Raw genomic sequence first — 22,839 nt, forward strand, 5'->3', positions numbered from 1 at the left:
CTGTCAGACATGGCATGCTGCTGCAGCAACCTCAAATATCACAACAAAGCACAACGCTTTAAATAATCTATATTGAAACATCATGAAAGCAATTTGACATGCATGACAATTCGTCAAATGTTATCCTGTTTGCCGATAACAGCACCAGACAAAAGCACAAGCCCTAAAATACTGTAAGTATGAGTTGTGACGAGACCAAAGATAAACACACTGCTTTGTTCATAACAGAGAAAATTAGATATTATAATACAACACAACATTATAAAATACAACGTTTTACCTTACGATGACCTTGCGGAGTGAAAGCTCCTCCTGAACTTAACCCATTTGTGCCCAAATTTTTCTGAATGGTTTCATGCATATAATTGTGTTAATAGTGTCCTCTGTAAACATGTTCTGCATTTATTTTCCCCATTTTTATTTTTATTTTTTTGAAAATCGTATTTGAATGTGCGGCAACTATAGTTGCCGGTGGGCAAAAAGGTTGTATGCACCCCTTTCATGTCAAATTTTAATACATTTGGCATCTTACTCAAAATTTTCAACAGATCAACCTTTATTTATAAACACATTTATTATGTATAACAGTCAAAGAACATTCGATGCGAAATCCCCCCCCCCAAATAAAAATGCATCTAGCTTATAATCTCTTGTTCAATTCAATTCAATTCGATTTTATTTATATAACGCTTTTCACAATTGTTAATTGTTGCAAAGCAGCTTTACATGAGTAGATGTAAAGGAGAACACAGAAAATCAATAGATAATATAAGAAGTAGAATATAGCAGCAAAGGATAAACCGTACAAGCGAGCGTATTAATAATGCAACGTATACAGTAAAGTTGGCTGACTCTCTCGGGGACAAAACCCCCCCTAGGAGAAAACCCTGTGGGAAAAACTTCTAGAAGGACAAAAACCCTTGGGAGAAATTAATATATATATTTATATATATAAACAGGGTAGGGATAGGAGGCGGGAAAGCGGATTATACTGGTTCAGCCGGTCGTCGCGCATCGGCTAGGCATCACGTTGAAGGACAGCCAGTAGATCAGTGGTGTGATGACCTTCACAGCAACAGGAAATGGGTCTGTTTGTCCCATTGTCCTCAGGGTCGAGGACGAGACAGGAAGAGAGAAACAGAATTCTATTAGCGTAGGGGCCGGTCGCATGAAACGCAAGTGTCATGCAGTATTGTAGTTTAAAAACGCTTGGTTCCAGACAGGCTAACTATTGCAGCAATAGTATATTACCCATATGAGGTATGTGAGTGCTTTGTTCTAGACAAAATAACTATTGCGGGACAAGTACAATTACTGGACATTTTATGTGAATGCTGTGTTAAAGAAGAATGTCTGAAGTTTAGATTTACGAACGCGTGCTAAGTGATATAAACTGTGACTTGTTCAGGTTCTTTATTATTATTTTTATTTAGTTATTTTCTCTGTTGCATTCAGTGCTTTCTTCCAGAAACAACGGACCATATGTCAGCTCCAAATCAGTTCATATCACTTAGTTCATATCACTTAGCACATCGTTCGTGGCTCGACTTGTCGAGTCTGTTTTTCAAGATGTCTGCTGTCTGAATATGCGTAATGTGCTGTCTTTAAAAAGTAGCTTCTTATTAAACTGTTTGTACACTTACAAAGTTCTCAATGCTTCAGTTTGCATGTAAGGACCCTCATTATGCTACTGTGGTAGTGTGAGGCTATTTTGAGCCTTGTTAGTGGTATTAACTAGCGACTTACTTGTACTTACTCTTTGCCCCATATATTAGCGCTATACGCTAATCTGTTTTTATTGATAAAAAACTCTTTACATTCGATTATCATGAAAACGCATCCCAGAGAACGATCTACTCGGTCACCATGTGTTAATTACCCCTAGGTTCATTTTTCACCGGAGTTGTCCTTTAATGAAAATAATATGAAAATAAATCAATAAAATGGGCAACCAGTCTTTGGAAGAAGAGGAGATCTGTCTCTCTCTTTAAATTACCTGTATGAATGGATTTTATTCCCTATCAAATTAAGGTCTAATGGGCAGTAGATATGTTAGTTAAAGGGTTTTAGGTATGATATTATGAAAGAAAAAGCACTAAAAACTAAACCTTGATTATTAACCTATTGACACAGTATACACCATCTCCCCATGATATACGTACTTACAAGGCATTTGCCCACCGGCAACTATAGTTGCCGCTTGGACTTTTGACTAAGTATATAAAAAACTATAGATCTCTTGTAAGATTTGTTTTGTTTGGTTGACTCTAGAGACCTTCATGATTATGTAGATACATAAATGTCAACCAAAAATACTTGTTAGTAAAATGAAAATTACCTTTCTTTGGGAGGGTTTGCCTTCGCCATGTTTCTTGGAAGAAGAGGTAAGAAGTTGACATCCTCATGTGACAGGAAGGAAATAAATACCTTTTCTTTCTTTTTTAAAACCTTTATTTGGTTGTTAGCTTGCATGTCATTGAGAAATAAAACATGGATAACATCTAAAAAATTCTTAAAAAAAGGAAAATGACAACTATGCACTGTGGCAACTATAGTTGCCGGTGGGCTTAAATGGGTTCGTCTGTAGATTTTTGCCTTTGAAGTTTTTCCTCAAATGTGAGCTGAATGGGCTATTTTGGGCATGTTTTACTATAAAAAAGTTTCATTTTAATATGTGTTGTGTTATTACGTTTATGTAATACTAAATTGCATTGTTTCTGATATATATTTTAAAGATGCATTTTTTTGAGTTACCGTCTTAGACAATAGTAGTACTTTTCCTGTGAGTTAATAATTAGTTTTTGTCAACAGAAGACGTTTTTTGTTTATTATGGTTGGCTGGACATTTTTTGGGGGCAATGCCCCCCAGCCCCCCCTTAGACTCGGCTCTGGCATAGGCTATCATTCAAAAAAGGCGCCTGCAACTGCCATAAACACGTTGGGTGTGATTGGCCCCTTAATGATCTCACAATGTCTAATACAGTTACATTTGACAAAAAAAAGGAAATCATTGAAAAAAATCATGAAAGCGTAAATTAGGAATGCATGCAGGTTTGCTGTAGATCACTTCAATGTTACAGCAAATTATAAATGACTCTGAATTAAAAAATATATTTTTTAATTGTTTTCCATAAAGAATGCAATCTATTAATGAATCTTTTTTTAATCTCAGCTCAAGTCACAAAAGAAGATATCAAGAAATGAAGAGGATTGTTTCAGGGTTTGGAAAACTGTGACTTTGTCCTCTTTCTGTCTTCTGTCATGAAAATGACCCCATGACCATAATGTAATGACAGCACAGAAATATTTATTTCATTTGTTTTCTTCATCTGGTTGTGCTTTTCTCTCTCACATCCCATTCTGTGCTTTGCTGTGTTTTCTTGTCTTTATTGCTTGCATTCATTGTATTTGATTTGATTTTATTGTACTTAAGGTCTGTGTTGTAGAGTCTGGCGACTCAAAATTCTCCCTTTCATATATCATGCCTAATAAACATTTTAATGATGCTTTATGTTATATATATATAGTTTAAATGCAGCCTTTTATTTTTGAATTTTTTTCCAGTGTGTCCACAAAACAGTTGCATAAATCCTGTATAGCTCCACTTTCCAGTGAACACTTACGGAGTCTCATTGGGATAATGGACAAATGTAATGCAAATCCAAATCTCACGGTTATTTTTATAGGTAATTGTTTAATTAAGTGTCAACAATAAAGTCACCTTCTGCAGACGCCATTAATTTCTGCGATCACATTGAGATGCATCTGTCTCGGCATACAACATGTTGACGCACTGGCCTGTCAATACCGGCGATGGCATGTCCAGCAGACGCATTCTTTAAACGCCCCGAGGGTTCAAAATGTGCCCCAGGAGCCACATGCTGTTGGTATTAATATAATAAAGCCCATACAAAGCCAATCTGGAAGCATCTCATTGGAGTTATACATAAGAGCACGCAGCCATGACTGTCCTGCATGGCTTTGTTTGGAATGGTCTCCGGTGGCAATTAGATTGCAGGTTTGAGAGAATAAAATGAATGATATGAGGCCATGATGGCCAGTCAAAGGTGTCAGAATGACAGTCGGGCATGTGAGAGTGTTTTGTGTTGGAGTGAAACAGCTGCATCTGTATCATTGTGCTTTGTCCTTGTGGGCACAGGTGCTTTTGCACTCATTTGTTCAAGGCTCCACATATACAGTACTGGTTTTAGTTACTGGCAACATATTACTGCACATTTCCATGTCTGAAAAAATAGCACATGCTAAGTTTAATTGACAGTACGCTTTTAATCTGGCATTTTGAATCTGTTCTCTAAAATTGTTCAAGGTGGACATTCTGTCAGACATTACTGGAAAACAGTCCAGGGAAATGCAGAAGATGTGCTTGAGTGACAGATCCATTCATTAATACAGTCAGCGGGCCAATTTCTCATCATTAACAGAGGTCAAACTCTCTACGCCTTGTCAGAAGAGGGATTGTTTTATATTACGTTATTAATATGTTCAGTAAAGCTTTCCATGTCAGCGGCGGTATGGGCTCTGTCTTAAAGATGGAACCTGAGACAGTGAGAACGCAGTGGATGACAATGTTGACTAGATAGTAAATTGGGCTGACAAATCCCTCGAGGGTAGGTTCATTGGTTTGCGTCCATGTGGCATCATGTTAAGACACAAGGGAGAAGTATGTAACCGTCCTTAGATATACTGAACATACAGTCTTGTTCAAAATAATAGCAGTACAATGTGACTAACCAGAATAATCAAGGTTTTTAGTATATTTTTTATTGCTACGTGGCAAACAAGTTACCAGTAGGTTCAGTAGATTCTCAGAAAACAAACAAGACCCAGCATTCATGATATGCACGCTCCCAAGGCTGCGCAATTGGGCAATTAGTTGAAAGGGGTGTGTTCAAAAAAATAGCAGTGTCTACCTTTGACTGTACAAACTCAAAACTATTTTGTACAAACATTTTTTTTTTTCTGGGATTTAGCAATCCTGTGAATCACTAAACTAATATTAAGTTGTATGGCCACAGTTTTTTAAAACTGCTTGACATCTGTGTGGCATGGAGTCAACCAACTTGTGGCACCTCTCAGCTGTTATTCCACTCCATAATTCTTTAACAACATTCCACAATTCATTCACATTTCTTGGTTTTACAGCATTTTTGATATCACCCCACAAGTTCTCAATTGGATTAAGGTCTGGAGATTGGGCTGGCCACTCCATAACATTAATTTTGTTGGTTTGGAACCAAGACTTTGCCCGTTTACTAGTGTGTTTTGGGTCATTGTCTTGTTGAAACAACCATTTCAAGGGCATGTCCTCTTCAGCATAGGGCAACATGACCTCTTCAAGTATTTTAACATATGCAAACTGATCCATGATCCCTGGTATGCGATAAATAGGCCCAACACCATAGTAGGAGAAACATGCCCATATCATGCTCCATGCTTCACTGTCTTCACTGTGTACTGTGGCTTGAATTCAGAGTTTGGGGGTCGTCTCACAAACTGCCTGTGGCCCTTGGACCCAAAAAGAACAATTTTACTCTCATCAGTTCACAAAATGTTCCTCCATTTCTCTTTAGGCCAGTTGATGTGTTCTTTGGCAAATTGTAACCTCTTCTGCACATGCCTTTTTTTTAACAGAGGGACTTTGCAAGGGATTCTTGAAAATAGATTAGCTTCACACAGACGTCTTCTAACTGTCACAGTACTTACAGGTAACTCCAGACTGTCTTTGATCATCCTGGAGGTGATCATTGGCTGAGCCTTTGCCATTCTGGTTATTCTTCTATCCATTTTGATGGTTGTCTTCCGTTTTCTTCCACGTCTCTCTGGTTTTGCTCTCCATTTTAAGGCATTGGAGATCATTTTAGCTGAACAGCCTATCATTTTTTGCACCTCTTTATAGGTTTTCCCCTCTCCAATCAACTTTTTAAGTACGCTGTTCTTCTGAACAATGTCTTGAACGACCCATTTTCCTCAGCTTTCAAATGCATGTTCAACAAGTGTTGGCTTCATCCTTAAATAGGGGCCACCTGATTCACACCTGTTTCTTCACAAAATTGATGACCTCAGTTATTGAATGCCACACTGCTATTTTTTTGAACACACACCTCCCAACTAATTCAACTACTTGCCCAATTGCACAGCCCCAAGAGCGTGCACATCATGAATGCTGGGTCTCATTTGTTTTCTGAGAATCTACTGAACCTACTGGTAACTTGTTTGCCACGTAGCAATAAAAAATATACTAAAAACCTTGATTATTCTGGTTAGTCACATTGTACTGCTATTATTTTGAACAAGACTGTATATATATAATATACAAGATATAACATGTAGGGTAGGGTTACGTATGTAATAGTTGTTCCCTGACAAAGGAACGAGACGCTGCGTCTCCCTTACCATACTTCCTGCGTCCCTGTAATGCCGTCTTTGGCAATATTTCAGATAGCGATATACTTCCTGGCTCCCGCGTCACCCTGTCTTTGTCGTTAATGTGGTTGAATTTGATATACACATTCAGACGCACTTACTCTTGGAGGCGTCCCCAAAGTGTCACCGCAGTGACGCAGCGGCAGTTCCCTCGAAAGGGAACTGTAACAATGTGTTACCTTTAAATATACAATGTAAATATTTAGTCCTTGAATTTGAAGGTATTGGACCTGAAAAATCCTTGAAAGGTCCTTGATTTTGAAGTTTACTAAGGTGCAGTGGCGGAGCCAGAGGGGTGTCCAGGGTGGCACTGGCCACCCCAAATTTATTGCACTACTTTCACTTAATCGCTATGTTTATTTTCGACGTGCGGCAGCGCAGCACATTGTTAAAAACAAACATTATGAATATTAACCCTCCCTGCGGTCGCGGCGCAAACTCTTTATTTTTCAATCTCTGCGCAAAGAGACTTGGATTACTCTGCTGATTTTAGACATGCAGATATGATTTATACATCATTTAAAACGTTAAAGTGTAATTTTTTGTGTGTCTATAAAAACTGAATGTTGTGCTTTTCACAAAATTAAGAAAATATTCATAATGCGCGTTCTGTTATCTCTCCATCAGTGACGTCTTTTCAAAAACGCGTCAGAAAAATTACTGTAACTTAATGAATACTTTTCATACCATCAGAAGATAAATGTCATGTCTACATAATGCTTGGAATCTCTTTAAAATGATGTAAGTGAAGTCGTACATTGCTAATATTACATGATTTCACCGTATATGCTGGAAGTGTGGTAATTTTCTTGTGGACTGAATAAAGTCTAAGATTGCCAATTCTTTTTACAACAAAACCCAGCACCATATCTTTTCATTCTTGACGTGATCTTTATAGGCTACTGTATGATTGTTAATTCGACTGGATTGCACTGAAAAATGTTTCATTCAATTTAAAGTAAGTGGTGGCAATCAATTTATTTAAGCTACATTTAAACAAAAGTTTTAACGTTTAAGTTCTATATATATATATTTTTTTTTTTTCATTTAAATGTAGCTTAAATAAATTGATTGCAACCACTTACCTTACAAAAATTGAGTACATTGAATGAATAATCTTTTCAGTGTATATTAAAGGTAGGGATGCACAATATATCGGCCGACATATCGTTATCGGCCGATAACTGCTTATTTTTAATATTATCGGTTATCGGTCTGATAGCAAAATTAGGCCGATAAAAGAAAGCCGATAAATGATGGATTATTTTGGTTTGTTGAACCACTTCACTTGCTCATTGCTGGCCATGTGGAGTTTTGATTGATGCTTTCTGTGACATAGCACGAAGATGACACGTGTTGCGGGCTTAAGAAGAGTATGCTAGTCTAGCGCAAACACAAGATGTCCGCGGTCTGCGAGTTTTTCATTGTGAAAATAATATGAATATTTATCGGCCTATAGATAACGGTTATCGGCCAAAATTTCCATATCGGTGCATCCCTAATTAAAGGGATAGTTTACCCAAAAATGAAAATTCTGTTATCATTTACTCACCCTCTCGTTGTTTTAAACTCGTTTGAGTTTCTTTATTCTATTGAACAGAAAAGAAAATATTTTGATATATGATGGTAAGCACACAGTAAGCACCAATTGACTTTCATAGTAGAAAGAACAAATACTATGACAGAAAATGGGTACTGCCAACTGTGTGCTTACCATCATATCAAAATATTTTCTTTTGTGTTCAACAGAATAAAGAAACTCATAGGTTTAGAACATGAGGGTGAGTAAATGCCAAGTTTAATTTTGGGGTGAACCATCCCTTTACTACGTTGTCCTGCAGTGACCTCTAGTGTTCAGGTAAAACAGTTGCCAGTCTGGGCAAAGGAAGCAACATTGTCCAGTTGCCTGCACACACAACGGTCAGATAAAAGGATAAGGTTAAAAACACACAAATGCAGAAAACGACAAAATAAATAAACTAAAAACAAGATCACTTTCATCAATCTTTATACATCCACATTATTGTAACACAGTACAGCAGGACAAACATGTCAAATGATACAATAGTACAACAGGTTCTTAGAAACAATCCGAACTAGCTGACCGTACATTGAAAGAGCTCCCAAAATGTTGCAAGTTTGGTCTTTTACTTGAAACAGACAGAGAACTTGGTCAAGGTAAATCAATACAAAGCATTTGTCGCAAAAAGATCTTACCACTTATCAAAAAGGGGGAAAATATCAAAAGAAAAAGAGGTTACAAAAATAGTCATTTCCAAGTATTAATGGGGAATAAGTAACCTGCTCGAGATGATTACAGAAGGATCGTATCTTATTGCTCTTGTGATACATGACGCTTTAAAATCATGATATTATACAAACATCCAACCTGAGCACATTATACACCACAGAAAGAAAAGGGATCACTTGATTTTGACGTTTTTCCTCAATAACACAAATGATTCCTTCATGCGAGACATCAGACCTCCCTTTTATCTCTCACCCCCAAATACACCTAAGTATCACACAGCTCGGGGTGAGTCATAGGCCTCTATAATTAGACACGTTAAATATTTTATGAGAGACAGAGAAAAATAGACTGTTTTTCCAAGCGTGTTAGTACACCGAAAATACCTGCATTCAAGTTTAAAAATACGTAGTGCGTGTTGCATTTTGTGAAAATGAGTACAAAGTGAATGTGCAGTGTTCATTTAAAATCAAACTACATCAAATAAAGCTTTCAAATTTGGCGACAACATCAATCACGTACAAATAAAACTTCAGTTAGACACTAAAGTATCTGGATAAGACCTAACATAACTAGAGAGAGATTTCAACTATGTAGTCCTGATGAATGCTTGACAATTTCTATATGGATGAACAATATGTTGAATTTTCACAGAAAGGACTGATCAGTTTTTTAATACCAAAATAAAATTAAAGCTAGGTCTTATTGCATCAAAAAAATCTGTTTTAGGTTCTTCAAAAACAAATAAATTAGAGAGGGGAAGGAGGAAGAAAATAAAAAGACAGCACCAATTTTTACTTGAGCTTTTTTTAAAACGTCTCATAAAAATTTTGACAAATAGTGTTAATAATGTTGATATTCTCTGACATTCATTTTCTCATTGGTTGTTTGGCTTGACTTACATCCAGTTGTTACCTGATGATATAATAAGCATTTAAGTGAAATGGATTCTGAAACATGACGCAGGTCTTTGTAATTATAAGCATGAACTGAGCGTACCATATGGCCCAATAGCGGGCTGAAAGGCAAGTGCCATATTAACATTCATACAGCATTTTAAAACGACAGACCAATGAACAATAAAACAACTACATCATGCTGATGTGCCCCTACGGTTTTGAAACATAGTGTTGCTATGAACGCAAGCCTACATACAGTAAGACCTCAAGACCGCCACATTGCATTTCTGCTGTGTGTTATATACATGGCATATGCTTCGACAATGTTTTCGCATCAGATAGATAAATCAAAAATGTCCAAACAGAGCCACTAGCATCTCCTCAGAACAGCTGTTTGGCAGGACCGCTCAGTGCCATTTGTATACACTGCATTCAATCAAAAGCACTGTTTACATGCCAATCTGAGCCATATGTAACATGTTTTGCCTAGGCTGAATGCAAACCCAAATGTTCACAAAATAGTGTTGGTTAATATTTCTACTTTGTTTGATAAAAGTTCATGTTTATTTGATTGAACTAATGTGCCAATTACTGTATATATATATTAACTATTAGAGAGCGTATTTCCTTGTCAACACGCATTGTAAACATTGTGAGGCTTGATCACATTTGAGTCAGTAAACAGGATATGTCTGGTGGAGTATATGGAAGATTTACAGCTGCGTAAAGCGTGTCGCCACTGTCACTTCTCTCTTAAAGGACAAGTTCGGTATTTTACACCCAAAGCCCTGTTCTCAGACCGTTCACGGTGAAATAGAACGGCCCCGACCGAAAATTCGACACATGCGGCTGGTCCGAGAACCTTCGGGCGCCTGTTGTTTCACCTCCCACCTTTACAATGGGTTTATAGGTGCACTGGAACAATCCCTCCCAAAATGCACCAAACCTCCGTCCACAAAGACGTGAAACCCACCGAGTGGTCAGGGGCGTTCACCGACACGCCCACACAAAAATCGCCGCAAAAGATGCCCTCCAACAGGTGTTTTACCACCAATTGTAAACTTGTGGACCTATTTTTCCAAACGCCTCACACCTGTATATTCTTCCGCCGAGAGCTTGAATAATAGACACTCCAGCCCAGGTGGTGGCGCTAATCCAATTGCAAGAATAGAAACAACGTTCAAGGCACGGAGTAATACCGTACCTCACAGCACATCTAATACAAGTCAATGGAGTTGGCAAAAACTACAATAAAACCTGTTGGAATGCGTATTTTGCTGCGATTTTTGTGTGAGCACATCAGTGAACACCCCCGACCAATCGGTGAGCCCCACGTCCCCGCAAACGAAAGTCCAATGCATTCCAGGAAGGACTACTCCAGTGCACCCACAAACCCACTACAGAGGTGGGAGGCGAAACACAAACACCCGAAAATTCTCGGAGCAGCCGCACATGTCGAAACTTCGAAAAATCTGAAAACAGGGCTTCAAGTGCAAAACACCGAACCTGTCCCCCAAGCAACCCAATATTAGATTTTTAAATCTCTATCCACAAGCAGACACTTAAAAAAGCAAGCATGATAAACACAATTAACCACCGATTATTACAAAAATACATGCTTCCTTTGAGATTATTCTGTTAAGAACATTTTTAGTAAGACGTAGTAGTGTTCACTCGTGAGTTTGGACCATGAAACAGCCTACGATGGCAACATACCGAGCCATCTTTTCGAGGCACTTTGACGTTTTCATTCAATTCGCCTCAGGAGTTGTACATTGCAATGGTCCCCTTGCATATCTAACCAATCGACACCCCAAAATGACAGTACATTCTTAATACTGCACCGATAGGGCATTTGTGATGCGAGTGACATCATCAAGAGCCAAGGTAGTGTTCATGCTATGAGAAAGAAGTGTGTGAAAGGACAGGATTTAGAAAATTTCACAAAAAGAAGTGCCAAACATGTGGCTAATCCCTGGCTGGAGAAAAGGGATGAGAAAGTGTGAACGAGGAAGACAGATGGCAGAAGAATTAAAGACAAAGAGGGAGGGGGGGGCACAGGGCAGGCATCCTACTGGGGGAAGTTGTTCTGTTGCCGGCGTTTGGCAGACCTCAACTTCTCGAAGCGGGACTCCATCTCTTCCAAAACCTTAGGGGTGTACCGTACCACCAGCTTTACTGTACCCTGAGCGGCCTTCAACAGCTCCACGGCCTTCTCGTGGTGCTCTCCTTCTACGCTCTGAAAGACAGAAGCAGTGTGATCTCTTGCTCACATGTTTTTTTCATCAACGCTCAATTTATTATTATATATAATCAGTCAATTAAGATTACATTAATATGGATCATTAAGTTCTGGCCATACATCTATATATGGAGATGCTGTTTGTTCAATCTTTTTGAAAATGGGTCTTCTAGGGGAATAAATGTAACCCAGTCGCAGCTAAAAAAAAAAAGTGTGATTTATTGTTTCTACATTGAAATCAAACTTTTCCCCAGTGCTTCTATCAACCTAGAAAATGTGAAAAAGATCAACCCAGTAACTTAATTTTGGTAAAACATTCTCTGCAAGCATGTGAAAAAATAGCTCATTGAAATTTGTCTCCATTTGTGATGTCAGAAGGGGATAATAGCACCCCTTAATCTGCACTATCCAACCACAGCACTGCCATTAAGTGCAGATCAGCTCATTTGCATTTTAAAGGACAACCAAAATTGGACCATTTTGCTCACACCTACAAAGTGGCAATTTTAACATGATATAATAAATTATCTATGAAATTCTGAGCTAAAAATTCACATGTGTACTCTGGAGACACCAAAGTTTTATTTGACATCTTAAAAAAGTCTTGTGAAATGTCCCCTTTAAAAAACAATGACGTATTTGCTTAGTCATATGATCTAACGTGTAAGGTGACAGCAGGTGGTGTTGAGTTGCAGACATCATCCAATAACTAAACTGGGATGCACAGCATTTAAAGTCATGTTCGTACCACTCCATTAACAGAAAGCAGCTGATCTCCTCTTTTCAGACCACCATGTCGATCAGCGATGCCTCCAGGAATGATACGCGAGATGTAGATGGGCGAGTTTTGTTCCTTTCCACCCATGATGTTGAACCCCAGCCCCTCCTCTGTTTTGGGGAGCTCCACCACACGGGGGTGAGAGTGACCCTCGCTAGCTGCAAATGCAGCCACCGTAGCCTAGGTACAGAGCAAAGATGTATTCAGAAATCTGTTAGTGCACAACAATGCATGTATTAAAGGGACATTCCATTTTTTTTGAAGATATGCTCATTTTCCTGCTCCCCTAGAGGTAGACATTTGATTTTTGCCGTTTTGGAACCCATTTAGCTGATTTCCAGGTCTGGCGCTAGCACTTTTAGCATAGCTTAGCATAATCCATAGAATCTAGTTAGACCATTAGCATCACGCTCAAAAATAAAGTTTCAATATTTTTCCTATTTAAAACTGCCCGAAAATAGTCCCCCTGGTTACTTTTAATGGCAGGGGACTATTTTCGAGCACTGCGTAATATCACTAACCCTGCTGCAGAATGTTACATCAGCAAAGTCCTTGATTATTACGCCAGTTTGAGAGTATAGTTCCTAACCATATCTGCCTAGAAAATCGCAACTTTTAATTTTACGTCGGTCTTAGTACACTATGAAACAACAGAAGAGTCAAGTTTTAAATAGGAAAAATATTCAAACGTTTTGGTTATTTTATTAGGCGCGATGCTAATGGTCTTATCAGATTCAATGGATTGTGCTAAGCTATGCTAAAAGTGCTAGCGCCAGACCCATCAACTAATTGGATTATTAAACAGTAAGAATCAAATGTTTAACTCTAGGAGAGCTGGAAAATGAGCATATTTTCAAAAAAGTGTAATGTCCCTTTAATGCGAGTAAAGGGAATAAATGTGACCCAGTCTGTTAAAACCCAGCTAAAGTCATACTACTTTCAAGATATTTTTTAATATCAACCTATGTAATGTAAAGAACATTTAACATTAAACATATAACCTTGATATCTAAATATTGACTAAGAAAAACCACGTCAATGAATATGTGAAATCAATAAATCACAAATATGTATTATATAATGTTAATAATTTAAAAGTCAAAAACCAGGAAATGGTCAGATGCCAGAATAAGCTGCTTATTTTTCAGCCCATCAGTCTAATGTTTCAAAGAAGTATTACAACCAGGATAATTAGATAATGAGATTGAATGTTTAAAGATAGACAGTCATTCTAAAAATAGGTGGCAAAACAACAGTGTGGGTTTGAAGCAAGCCGCATAAAAATGATTGGACTGCAAAATAAACACAGACTTACCTTTGCTGTTGCATTGGCCCTCACCTCCGGGCTGCTATTTATGTCCACCGTTTCATACACATGCTCATACACCTAAAAAAGACATGCAATAAAAACTTAAAATACTGCTTACAAACTGCCAAAACCATCCAGATATACAAAAGAAACAAAATTCGATTCCTATTTCCACAAACTAAGAAAAGTTTTTTAACATCTCAAGGGCCAGAGACTTGGATCCATATCTTGTGAATAGTAATTTACCCTTAAAAAGCCTTCAAAGTCCAGCACACAACCCAGTCTGGTTTAGATGATTGATCGCCAATACACAGTTACCATTTACAGAACAACCGTGTCCCTGCCTGGACGAAATCTGTGACTGGAAAACCACATTATGATGTCTTGCAATTCAATCTGTATAGTAGTGGGAGTGAGGGGGCATTGAATCAGATCTCTTTACATGGCTCACTTCTAATGGTTTAACACATTATAAATCACAACTCCATCTCCCATTCAGGGTCACATTTATATCTCCACCCACGTGCATCCCCATTCTACTGCGAGTTGTGCATGTTTATCTGAGTATCAAGCATCGGTCTGAGATATAATGCTTAAGAAACAGAGCTGCTGAGTTACCAATTAACCTCCTTACTTATTTACTTCAAAAGAACAGCATTTAACTGAAGCACCATTGCATGCGATTGGGTAAACAAGCATTTCTAGAAAACAGCATGGGTGGCCTTGGTTTTACAAGACAAGCAAAATAAAGTGTGTTCTGTCCTGCCTGGGCCTTGTTTTAATAAGCCTGCGTAGGCAAAGATCTAAGAGACAGGCCGGAAGCAAGTTCAGCTTTGCCTGAGTTTCAGTGAACTAATGAAGCATCTCTAAGACAGATAAAAAAAACTGTTGTGACAGTGTTACCTGTAAAATAAGACTATAACTCATTTGACAAAACTCTGGCTGCAACTTCTGATTGAATGAAACTCATTTGAAGCCTGTGACACCATGTCCTATATTACCATGCTATTCTTTATTAACCCTGGAGAACCCAAGAACCCTTCTCTTAGCATCAAATTACCATTGTTAAAGTCCCTGTGAACCGGAAGTTGCGACGTAATAGTGATTTTAGGACGTAAGCTTGTGTTTTTCACTGTGCATTGATCTGGAACTGGCATCAGACTGACAGTTGGAGGGGGCGGAGTTAACAGATGCTCCCACTCAAGTCGTCTAGCAAGCTGACGTTATCAGAAAAGGATCGCCACAAGAGAGTGGAAATACATTTTCAGATTTTGAAAGTTTATGAGGGCACATTAATTTAAAAAAAAATTATTGACTTACACAAATAAATTGTTTATAATAAACACTGCAATATTCCATAAAAAATGTCTGTTTTAATTTCATTGGGACTTTAAAGTAAAATTGCAACTTTTTGTATGATTTAATAATTTTACATAAAATCATCCTACATAATGTAAATAACATTTTGTGAAAATAAAACCTTGATATCTTTAATATTGACCAAGTAACACCATGCCAAAGACTGAAATTAAAGTGAAATCAATGAATAAAATCTAATTTGATGCTCCTAATCTCATAATTTTAAGTCTGTATTTCACAGACAGGGTCACATATTATTTGGCAAAATAATTTAAGTATTTAATATTCTATAAAGAAAATCCCTTGGTAAAATATGTTGCAAAATTACTAAGACTGGGACTAGAAAAAAAATCATTTGAGGTCCTGATAGTAACGTTACACTCAAACGGTGCATAAGGGTTAACACCTGACGGAAGGCTTGTCTGAAGTGTGGCCAACAGCCAATCACAGTGGCCGCAACACATTCTCCAATCTTGCATAAACATAATTGGTTGGCTCGCACTAGGTTATTTGCAGAAACCAATCTGATTGACTGACGCACACATTGGCTATGTTTACATGCACCAAATTTTGTCAATGCAATTGAATTTAATACGATTGAACAGTAGCTCAAATCTTTGTAAAAAAAAGCAGAGGACTTGGCAAGAAGTTTTCAGATATAGGTGATGAAAACACACTTTTCAAAAGTCACAACGCTATTTTATTGCTTTAAGTAGCCTAATGTTTTAAAACTACACAAACGCGCCAGAATGTACATCGCGTGACCCCAGTAACCTTACCTTAATAATGTGTGATGCCACTGCCTTTCTATTGCGTGTTTATGTGACGAGAATCATGTGATATAAGAGGTTAAAATAAGACGTGAACTTGAGCACAAATGTTCTGCGCATGTGCACAATGTATTTTTGCATACGATTGAGAAAATACTACAATTCACGCGTTTACATGCATACTTTTCTCCTGCTGATCGGATCACAAATCGGTGTATACCACCCCCTTCAATAAGATCCAAATTTGCATCAGATCGTCCTCAATCGTATTGATTAAGGTGTTTACATGAAGGCTTTTCAATACGATTGAGCTATCAATACGATTACAAACTGATTTGGTTGCATGTAAACGTACCTGATGGCACTTGAAAAGCTGAGAAAAGTTCAACTTCTTCCGCTAGCAACGGCAGTGACGCGACCTTGACGGATCCACAATTCAGTTTGGCAACGCATGATGTCTCCCATTAAAGTATATGAGAAGCATTAACGGTTAAGCCTCGTCTGAATGTACCGTAAGGGTTAAATCAGGGGTAGGCAACGTCGGTCCTGGAGTGCCGATGTCCTGCAGAGTTTAGCTCCAGCTCTAATCAAGCGCACCTGAACAACTAATCAAGGTCTAAAGAGTCACCGGAAAACTACAGGTATGGCAAGGTTTTATCAGGGTTGGAGCTAAAATCTGCAGGACATCGGCACTCCAGAATCGACGTTGCCTATCCCTGGGTTATATTATAATAAACAATGCTAATTTTACAGAGCTTCACCAAACAAATCTTTTCACATTTGGCTGTATTCTATTTCAAGCGAGACAAAGAACAGCAGCTCTGGTCAGATCATCACTCGTGTTAAGACTTCAGAGTTTAACAGTGAGAACGACAGATGACCAAACAGCAGGGAGGAGGCCAATCAAGTGCCAACAGTCTTAGATCCACGACATGGGCAACAGAACACTACAGCCGAGTTTTATTCCCAGTCTGAAACAGACAAATGGATTGATGCTATTTGTATACTTCAGAATCAATATCCAGTCCTTCTGCACAGTGACTACTCTACGTGCTACACTGATAAGCATGCTGTCATAAACACTAGGGAGATGCATTTTACCTGCTCGAGTACTTAAAAGATAAATCATCAGACTGCTCACTGAGGCTCTATTTTAGAATTGATCTATTTATAGATTGTCTATGTCACTCTTTGGCAGTTGAATTGTGTCTTGCATGTTTTTTCTCACAGCAAATGCGTCATGTGTTGTAAAATGTTCCTGCTACCTGATAACTGATAAAGCATTGCTTTAGCAAGGCAAAGGTTTTGAGTTCGATCCTAGCAAGCACACATATAAGAACGGCAAAGTAAAAATCACAAGTGTCACAGAATTATTGTTTTCATTAGCAAATACTGACATTGCTTATCCTCAGATCTTTAAAAATCACTCATGTCTGGCTCTGATAAAGATGAGCACATTGTTGCTTGTGTTACTTAGGCTAGCTTTCCTTCTTTCTATCATTTTCAACACAGATGCCAGATTCTTTGGCTATGTTCATGGTGAAAGTCGGTTTTAATTATATAAATTTAAAGTGCCCATATTATGAAAAACTCACTTTTTCTGGGTTTTGGGGTGTTATTTGTGTCTCTGATGCTTCCACAAGCATACAAACTTGGAAAAAAATCCATCCATGCTGTTTTGAGTGAGATACAGGTTTCTGAATGTCCTCTGCCTTGAGTCTCAGATTACACGGTTTCAAACTCAGCTCCGAAGTGACGTAACTAGCCATGTCGTCACATTCCGTTTGAATTTTCCCGCCCACCACCCCACTCGCAGGTCTCCAACCACCAGGTAGATAGAGAGCACAGAGCAGTCACTTCGCTGATATCCTCTATACTGTTATCATGGCTCACGGAAATAACATCGCTATTTGGATATTATGGATTATACTCCCGCCTACTTTTAAAAACAAAGTTTTAACACGTGTTTATTGGAACCTAAAGTGTAATCTCATATACAGTTTGTTACGACGTCCTCAAATTGTAGGCGATAAGATGTTCATGCGAAATCTGATGTAAACAACAGACTATATATCTATATTTCACGGATTATATGCATTTGTGGACAAAAATGGACATTGGATGTATTCTAGACGGTTATCATGGATTATTCACACATCTGAAACAGACTGGATTCGATTCGCGATCGTTATATCAACACAAAAGGTAAGAAGTCACGTTATATTTTGCATGTTGTCATCTTCTGCCACAAAATACTACATTTATGATTCTAGAGCATCTGTATCTAACAGAGACCATACATTGATGCTAATCCCATAAATCATACCTTTTAAATGTATAGTAATGTTACGGTAATATTATTGTTTGTAGACAGTCGGCTATATAGATATTTTTTGCAGGCTAGATAGTTTGCAGCGTGGTTTCGAAAGTTAAACAAATATTTAACGGCTTTATTTTACAATTCTACATGAACTAAGTAATAGTGCTTTGCCAAACTAACCGAGACCGGGCCTTACCGACCTGGCTTTTCTGACGAGGCTAATGTACCCCCGAGTCTCTTATAACTTTCCCAAGATACGGTCCGGACCTCCCGCTAGCTTCTAGCAATTAGCAAGCGGTTCGCAAGCAGTATACATCCCCCGCCGGGTCTTAATTTCTGTAATTTGCGAAAATAATGCGTTTGAAATGTTTTATAACGGAAATATGTTAGCATTGTCCTGGGAAAACGAGTGTATTGTTGAGACTGATACATCACAATTTACTCTGGAATCATTATGTGTCATGAGTTTCTTCTCCTCGAGTGTACTTATTAGTGATACTTTTCTGCTTGATTTGTCTGTTGGCAACATAAACTGTTAATAATAATATATAAAAACACAGTATGGTCTGTACTGCTCATGATATCACTGAGCACGTGCCGTTAGTAGTGGGGCGTGGCCAAAGGAGCAGCAGCTCATAAATATGTAATGACCACCTCAAAACGGCACAATCTGAAATGCACTGAAACAGAGGCTACTAGAGATGGGTAACAATCTTTTCCTAGAAGCTATTTCGAGCAAACAACTTTTGAAACATGCTTTATGGAACTCATACACCTATTTAACTTGTGGAAAAGGCTGTCATAAGATGGGCACTTTAAACTAAAAAAAGTTGTTTAAGATGCATTGTGTCTATGAACTGTAAAACTACATTTAGAGGCTGGCCACTCCCTTTAAGATTTAAAGGGATAGTTCACCCAAAATGGAAGTAAATGGGGTCCACGAATGGTTTGGTTACAAACATTTCTCAAAATATCTTGCTTCATGTTCATCAAAACAAAAACATTTATACAGATTTGAAACAACACGAGGGTGAGTGAATGATGACAGAATTTTCATTTTTGGGTGAACTATCCCTTTAATACGGATGGGTATCGATTCAGATGTTCCAGATCGATTTGATTTTGATTCACAAGCTATCAAATCGATTCGATTATCGGGCGGATTTTTATATCTCGATTCAACTCAATGAATATAGATTTAATACAAATACTATATTTATAAAAAAGAACAGTGCACAGAAGTTTACAAGTGGGTAATTAATTTAAAAAATTAAGAGCTACAACACTATCGTTGTCATCTTTCTTGTGAAATCAAAAATGCTTCCATACCTTTTGCTTCCATAGACTTTTTATGTGAAGGTGGGAACAACTTTGACGAAGCACCTGAAACCGCCATTTTAAGCACTGAATGAATGAATGACAGGCTCGCCTCTCGCTCTTGGTAACATCACACAAGGCAAAAAAAGAGGGTGACATCTAGTGGAGAAGACACTACCCTTTAAGCACACTTTTGCAACAAATTTGCGTGGCCCAATTCAAGGTTCTTTGGAACAAAAAATCCTCAATTGCGTGGTGTCATTACTGCTCTCGACGCACCGAAGCCCCGCACCTTACACTTGCTTCCGATGGGACACCCGCAATTGCTAATGTAAGCAAGCTTCCACCAGATATTGCATGTTTTTTGCTAAAACATGACAGCCACAAACACGTCATTAAAGTGGAGTACTAAGAAATAAGATTGACTTGTAAAATTCTGCCAGCAGTACAAGTTTTTATAATGTGCATTTGTTTTTATACGAGTCCCGTTTAGATGGATAGAGATAGATACTTTATTCATCCCAATGGGAATTACTTTAGTCATCCCAGTGGGAAATTCACAGAATCCAGCAGTAGCCACAAAGTTAATAACAAAGTCATGCAATCTCATGTCACAATGAAATCGTAACTACAGTCACAGTCTGGTAAAATTGTCTAGTGCGTGTATTCATAGTGATTTTAAAAATCTGTTGAAATTAGGGTTGCTGGGGTGACGTGGTAACGTGAACCCCATAAACTCTACTCACTGCCCCCTTTCATCACTCCTGACTAGGGATGCATACCAATTAATCGCGATTAATCTATAGCAGAATAAAAGTTTTTGTTTACATCATATATGTGTGTGTACTGTGTATAATAACTTTGTATATTTAAATGCACACACATGCATGTATATATTTAAGCAATGTTTACATGTGTATATACATTTGTATATTTATGTATAATTTATATTATATATAAATATAAATACTTAATACATAAATATATTTTTTTCTTAAAATTATACATGCATGTGTGCATATTTATATATAAATAATTATTATACACAGTTCACACACATATATGATGTAAACAAAAACTTTTATTCTGCTATAGATTAATCGCGATTAATTGATATGCATCCCTACTCATGACCCCAAACTACACAGTAGTATGCATTGAATTTATGGATACACAGATGTGATGCACATTTACCTCCCGCACGGCGTTGCAGAATTCACTCTGTAAAACCCTCTGGAGTGCCTGCAGCTTCTGGGGAGGCACTTCGCCTGTTCTCTGGAGTTTATCCAGCAGCTCAATGGCACGAGATATGTCTGTAGAGAAACATTTGCAAAACAATGAGGCAAGCCCAGACCATGGATAATCATTTGCATCGTTCCACATGGTGATGTGGTCTTTGGCAATGTTTATGTTTGCGAAAGCTAAAGACAATAAAGGCTTTAGTAAATGTAAAGATGCCTTAAATTTTACATATAATATTTCTTCCAAATAAAACACACAGTTTGCCATGCTGTGCTGTTTCTTGATGTTTTGCGTGCTTTTTCTAACAACTATAGATTAACATAATTGTGTTAATCGACAAATGAATAACTAAAATTAGCGTCCCTTCAGACTTCTCAGCTTCACTCACATAAGTAACTACTTCCAAATTCTTTTGTACACATTAATTTTAGGAACTTGAATAATCTTTAACAACATATGTGAAGAACTCCGATCATCACAAATCAGTGCTTTTGCTAATGTACAAGCCAACATTCACTCCTCAGTAAATAAGAGTTCCCATAGCCTGTTAGATGGAGTTAAGAGGCGATGACTGAATCAGAATCAGTCAGAATATCACTGACAGTCTATAATAAACCAGCAGGATTAATAACACACTGACGTGAACACTAAACGACCAGCACGAACCATGCTAACACTGCTCACAAAGGAGTACTAGCCCCGTCTTTGCTTTTATTTACCTCAAACACGTTAATTTAACGACTCGATTAATTTACACTTACATTTTACACGTTTTCGTTGGTAAATTCTGTTTATATTCTGAATGATTTCATACAGTAAACAGGAACTAGCTCGCCATCGTCGTCCACTAATCCATCCTTATAAAGTGACAGCAGGATGTTTAGACCAAAGCGTGTGATTTTCACAACATACCAAACGTTATATTTAGCAAACACTGGTTTTGGTAGGCAGCTTACCTCTTTCCAGACGCACAGGTTCTCCTAAAGAAGCCATTTTAGCCGGCTTATCGCTTGTTTGTTTGGCGAAAGTTCACCACTCGCGTCTCGTCTCTGATGTGTTTCTTGCTGTTGGCTAGCTATTAGCTGAGGAGCTTAAGCGCTCGGCTAATGCAAAGAGATTAGATGACGCGTCAAGAGCATCAATCCTGCGCTGCTTATGCGCAGTCATGGTCACTGAGCATCATGAATTAGTGCCGTTTTAACTTTTAAAAATTTTAATACAAAAATGTATATGTATGAAATTAAGACAACTTAAAATTACAAGAAATTGAATTGTGCCATCTCATCTATGTATTTTTTATTTTATTACTATTTATTACTCTGAAAAAAATACGAGGGTTGACGGTTGTTTGCCAACCGCCAATAAAACCACAGAAGAAGAAGAAGAAGAAGAAGAGGGTTGACGCCTTGACTGTTACAGGTTTGACAATTTCAAGCTAATTTGCTATTTGCTGGCTAACAGATCAGATTTCAGAAGCACGCTGTACACTTTAAAGTGATATTACTTGTAGATAATGATTATATTAAATTAAATAAATAAATGTTTACATACATCAAAAATAGCAACAGGGTTGACATTGCATGATGTTCCCCCCAATCAAACCTCATAAATCATCAAAAATAGAAGATTATAGAACGAAAAAGAGAGAAACTTACTTGTGTTTTAACTGCTGGGATCCTGGTTGAGAGATTTTGGAACTTCCTGGAAGTGATGTCACTTGAATGTATTATTGATTTACATGTGTTTGGTGAGGGTAACATAAAATCCAGACACCAATAAAATGATGCAATATGCAAATGTGATTTTTGAATCTTTTTGCATTCAATTTGCCCTTTAAAGGCCTGTTGAATAAGAACAATCATGGTAAGGAACAGACCAAAAACCTTACCCTTATCAGAATAAAAGCAATTA

The 22,839-nt window shown here is 37.8% G+C and overlaps 2 protein-coding genes across 2 annotated transcripts in view; one reads left to right on the forward strand and one right to left on the reverse strand.

The window, feature by feature from the left end:
* The window catches only part of mybpc3 (myosin binding protein C3), a 48,876-nt gene extending 44,169 nt beyond the window's left edge, over positions 1-4,707 (forward strand). The window contains exon 33 of the mRNA XM_055203656.2: positions 3,173-4,707. Coding sequence (XP_055059631.2) covers positions 3,173-3,204 — 32 coding nt within the window. The 3' untranslated portion in view covers positions 3,205-4,707. The remainder of the gene's footprint in view (positions 1-3,172) is intronic.
* A 3,728-nt stretch (positions 4,708-8,435) lies between these two features.
* On the reverse strand, positions 8,436-22,048 carry lin7c (lin-7 homolog C (C. elegans)). The gene is made up of 5 exons (XM_055203735.2): positions 21,885-22,048; positions 20,881-20,999; positions 13,927-13,998; positions 12,582-12,791; positions 8,436-11,830 (listed from the first exon to the last, which is right to left on the reverse strand). The coding sequence occupies exons 1-5, from the start codon at positions 21,919-21,921 to the stop codon at positions 11,663-11,665; spliced, it is 606 nt and encodes a 201-aa protein (XP_055059710.1). The 5' UTR covers positions 21,922-22,048; the 3' UTR covers positions 8,436-11,662.
* Between the last annotated feature and the right edge of the window lie 791 nt (positions 22,049-22,839).

This window comes from Misgurnus anguillicaudatus, chromosome 21 (genome assembly GCF_027580225.2).
Source record: "Misgurnus anguillicaudatus chromosome 21, ASM2758022v2, whole genome shotgun sequence".
Lineage (NCBI taxonomy): Eukaryota > Metazoa > Chordata > Actinopteri > Cypriniformes > Cobitidae > Misgurnus > Misgurnus anguillicaudatus.

Excerpts from the sequence above, each read along its gene's own strand:
- lin7c (XM_055203735.2), bottom strand. The coding sequence starts at position 21,921 with ATGGCTTCTTTAGGAGAACCTGTGCGTCTGGAAAGAG. Across the intron at positions 21,000-21,884 it reads ACCTGTGCGTCTGGAAAGAG|ACATATCTCGTGCCATTGAG; the intron begins GTAAGCTGCCTA and ends GTTTCTCTACAG. Across the intron at positions 11,831-12,581 it reads TGCTTTCTGTTAATGGAGTG|AGCGTAGAAGGAGAGCACCA; the intron begins GTACGAACATGA and ends TCTGTCTTTCAG.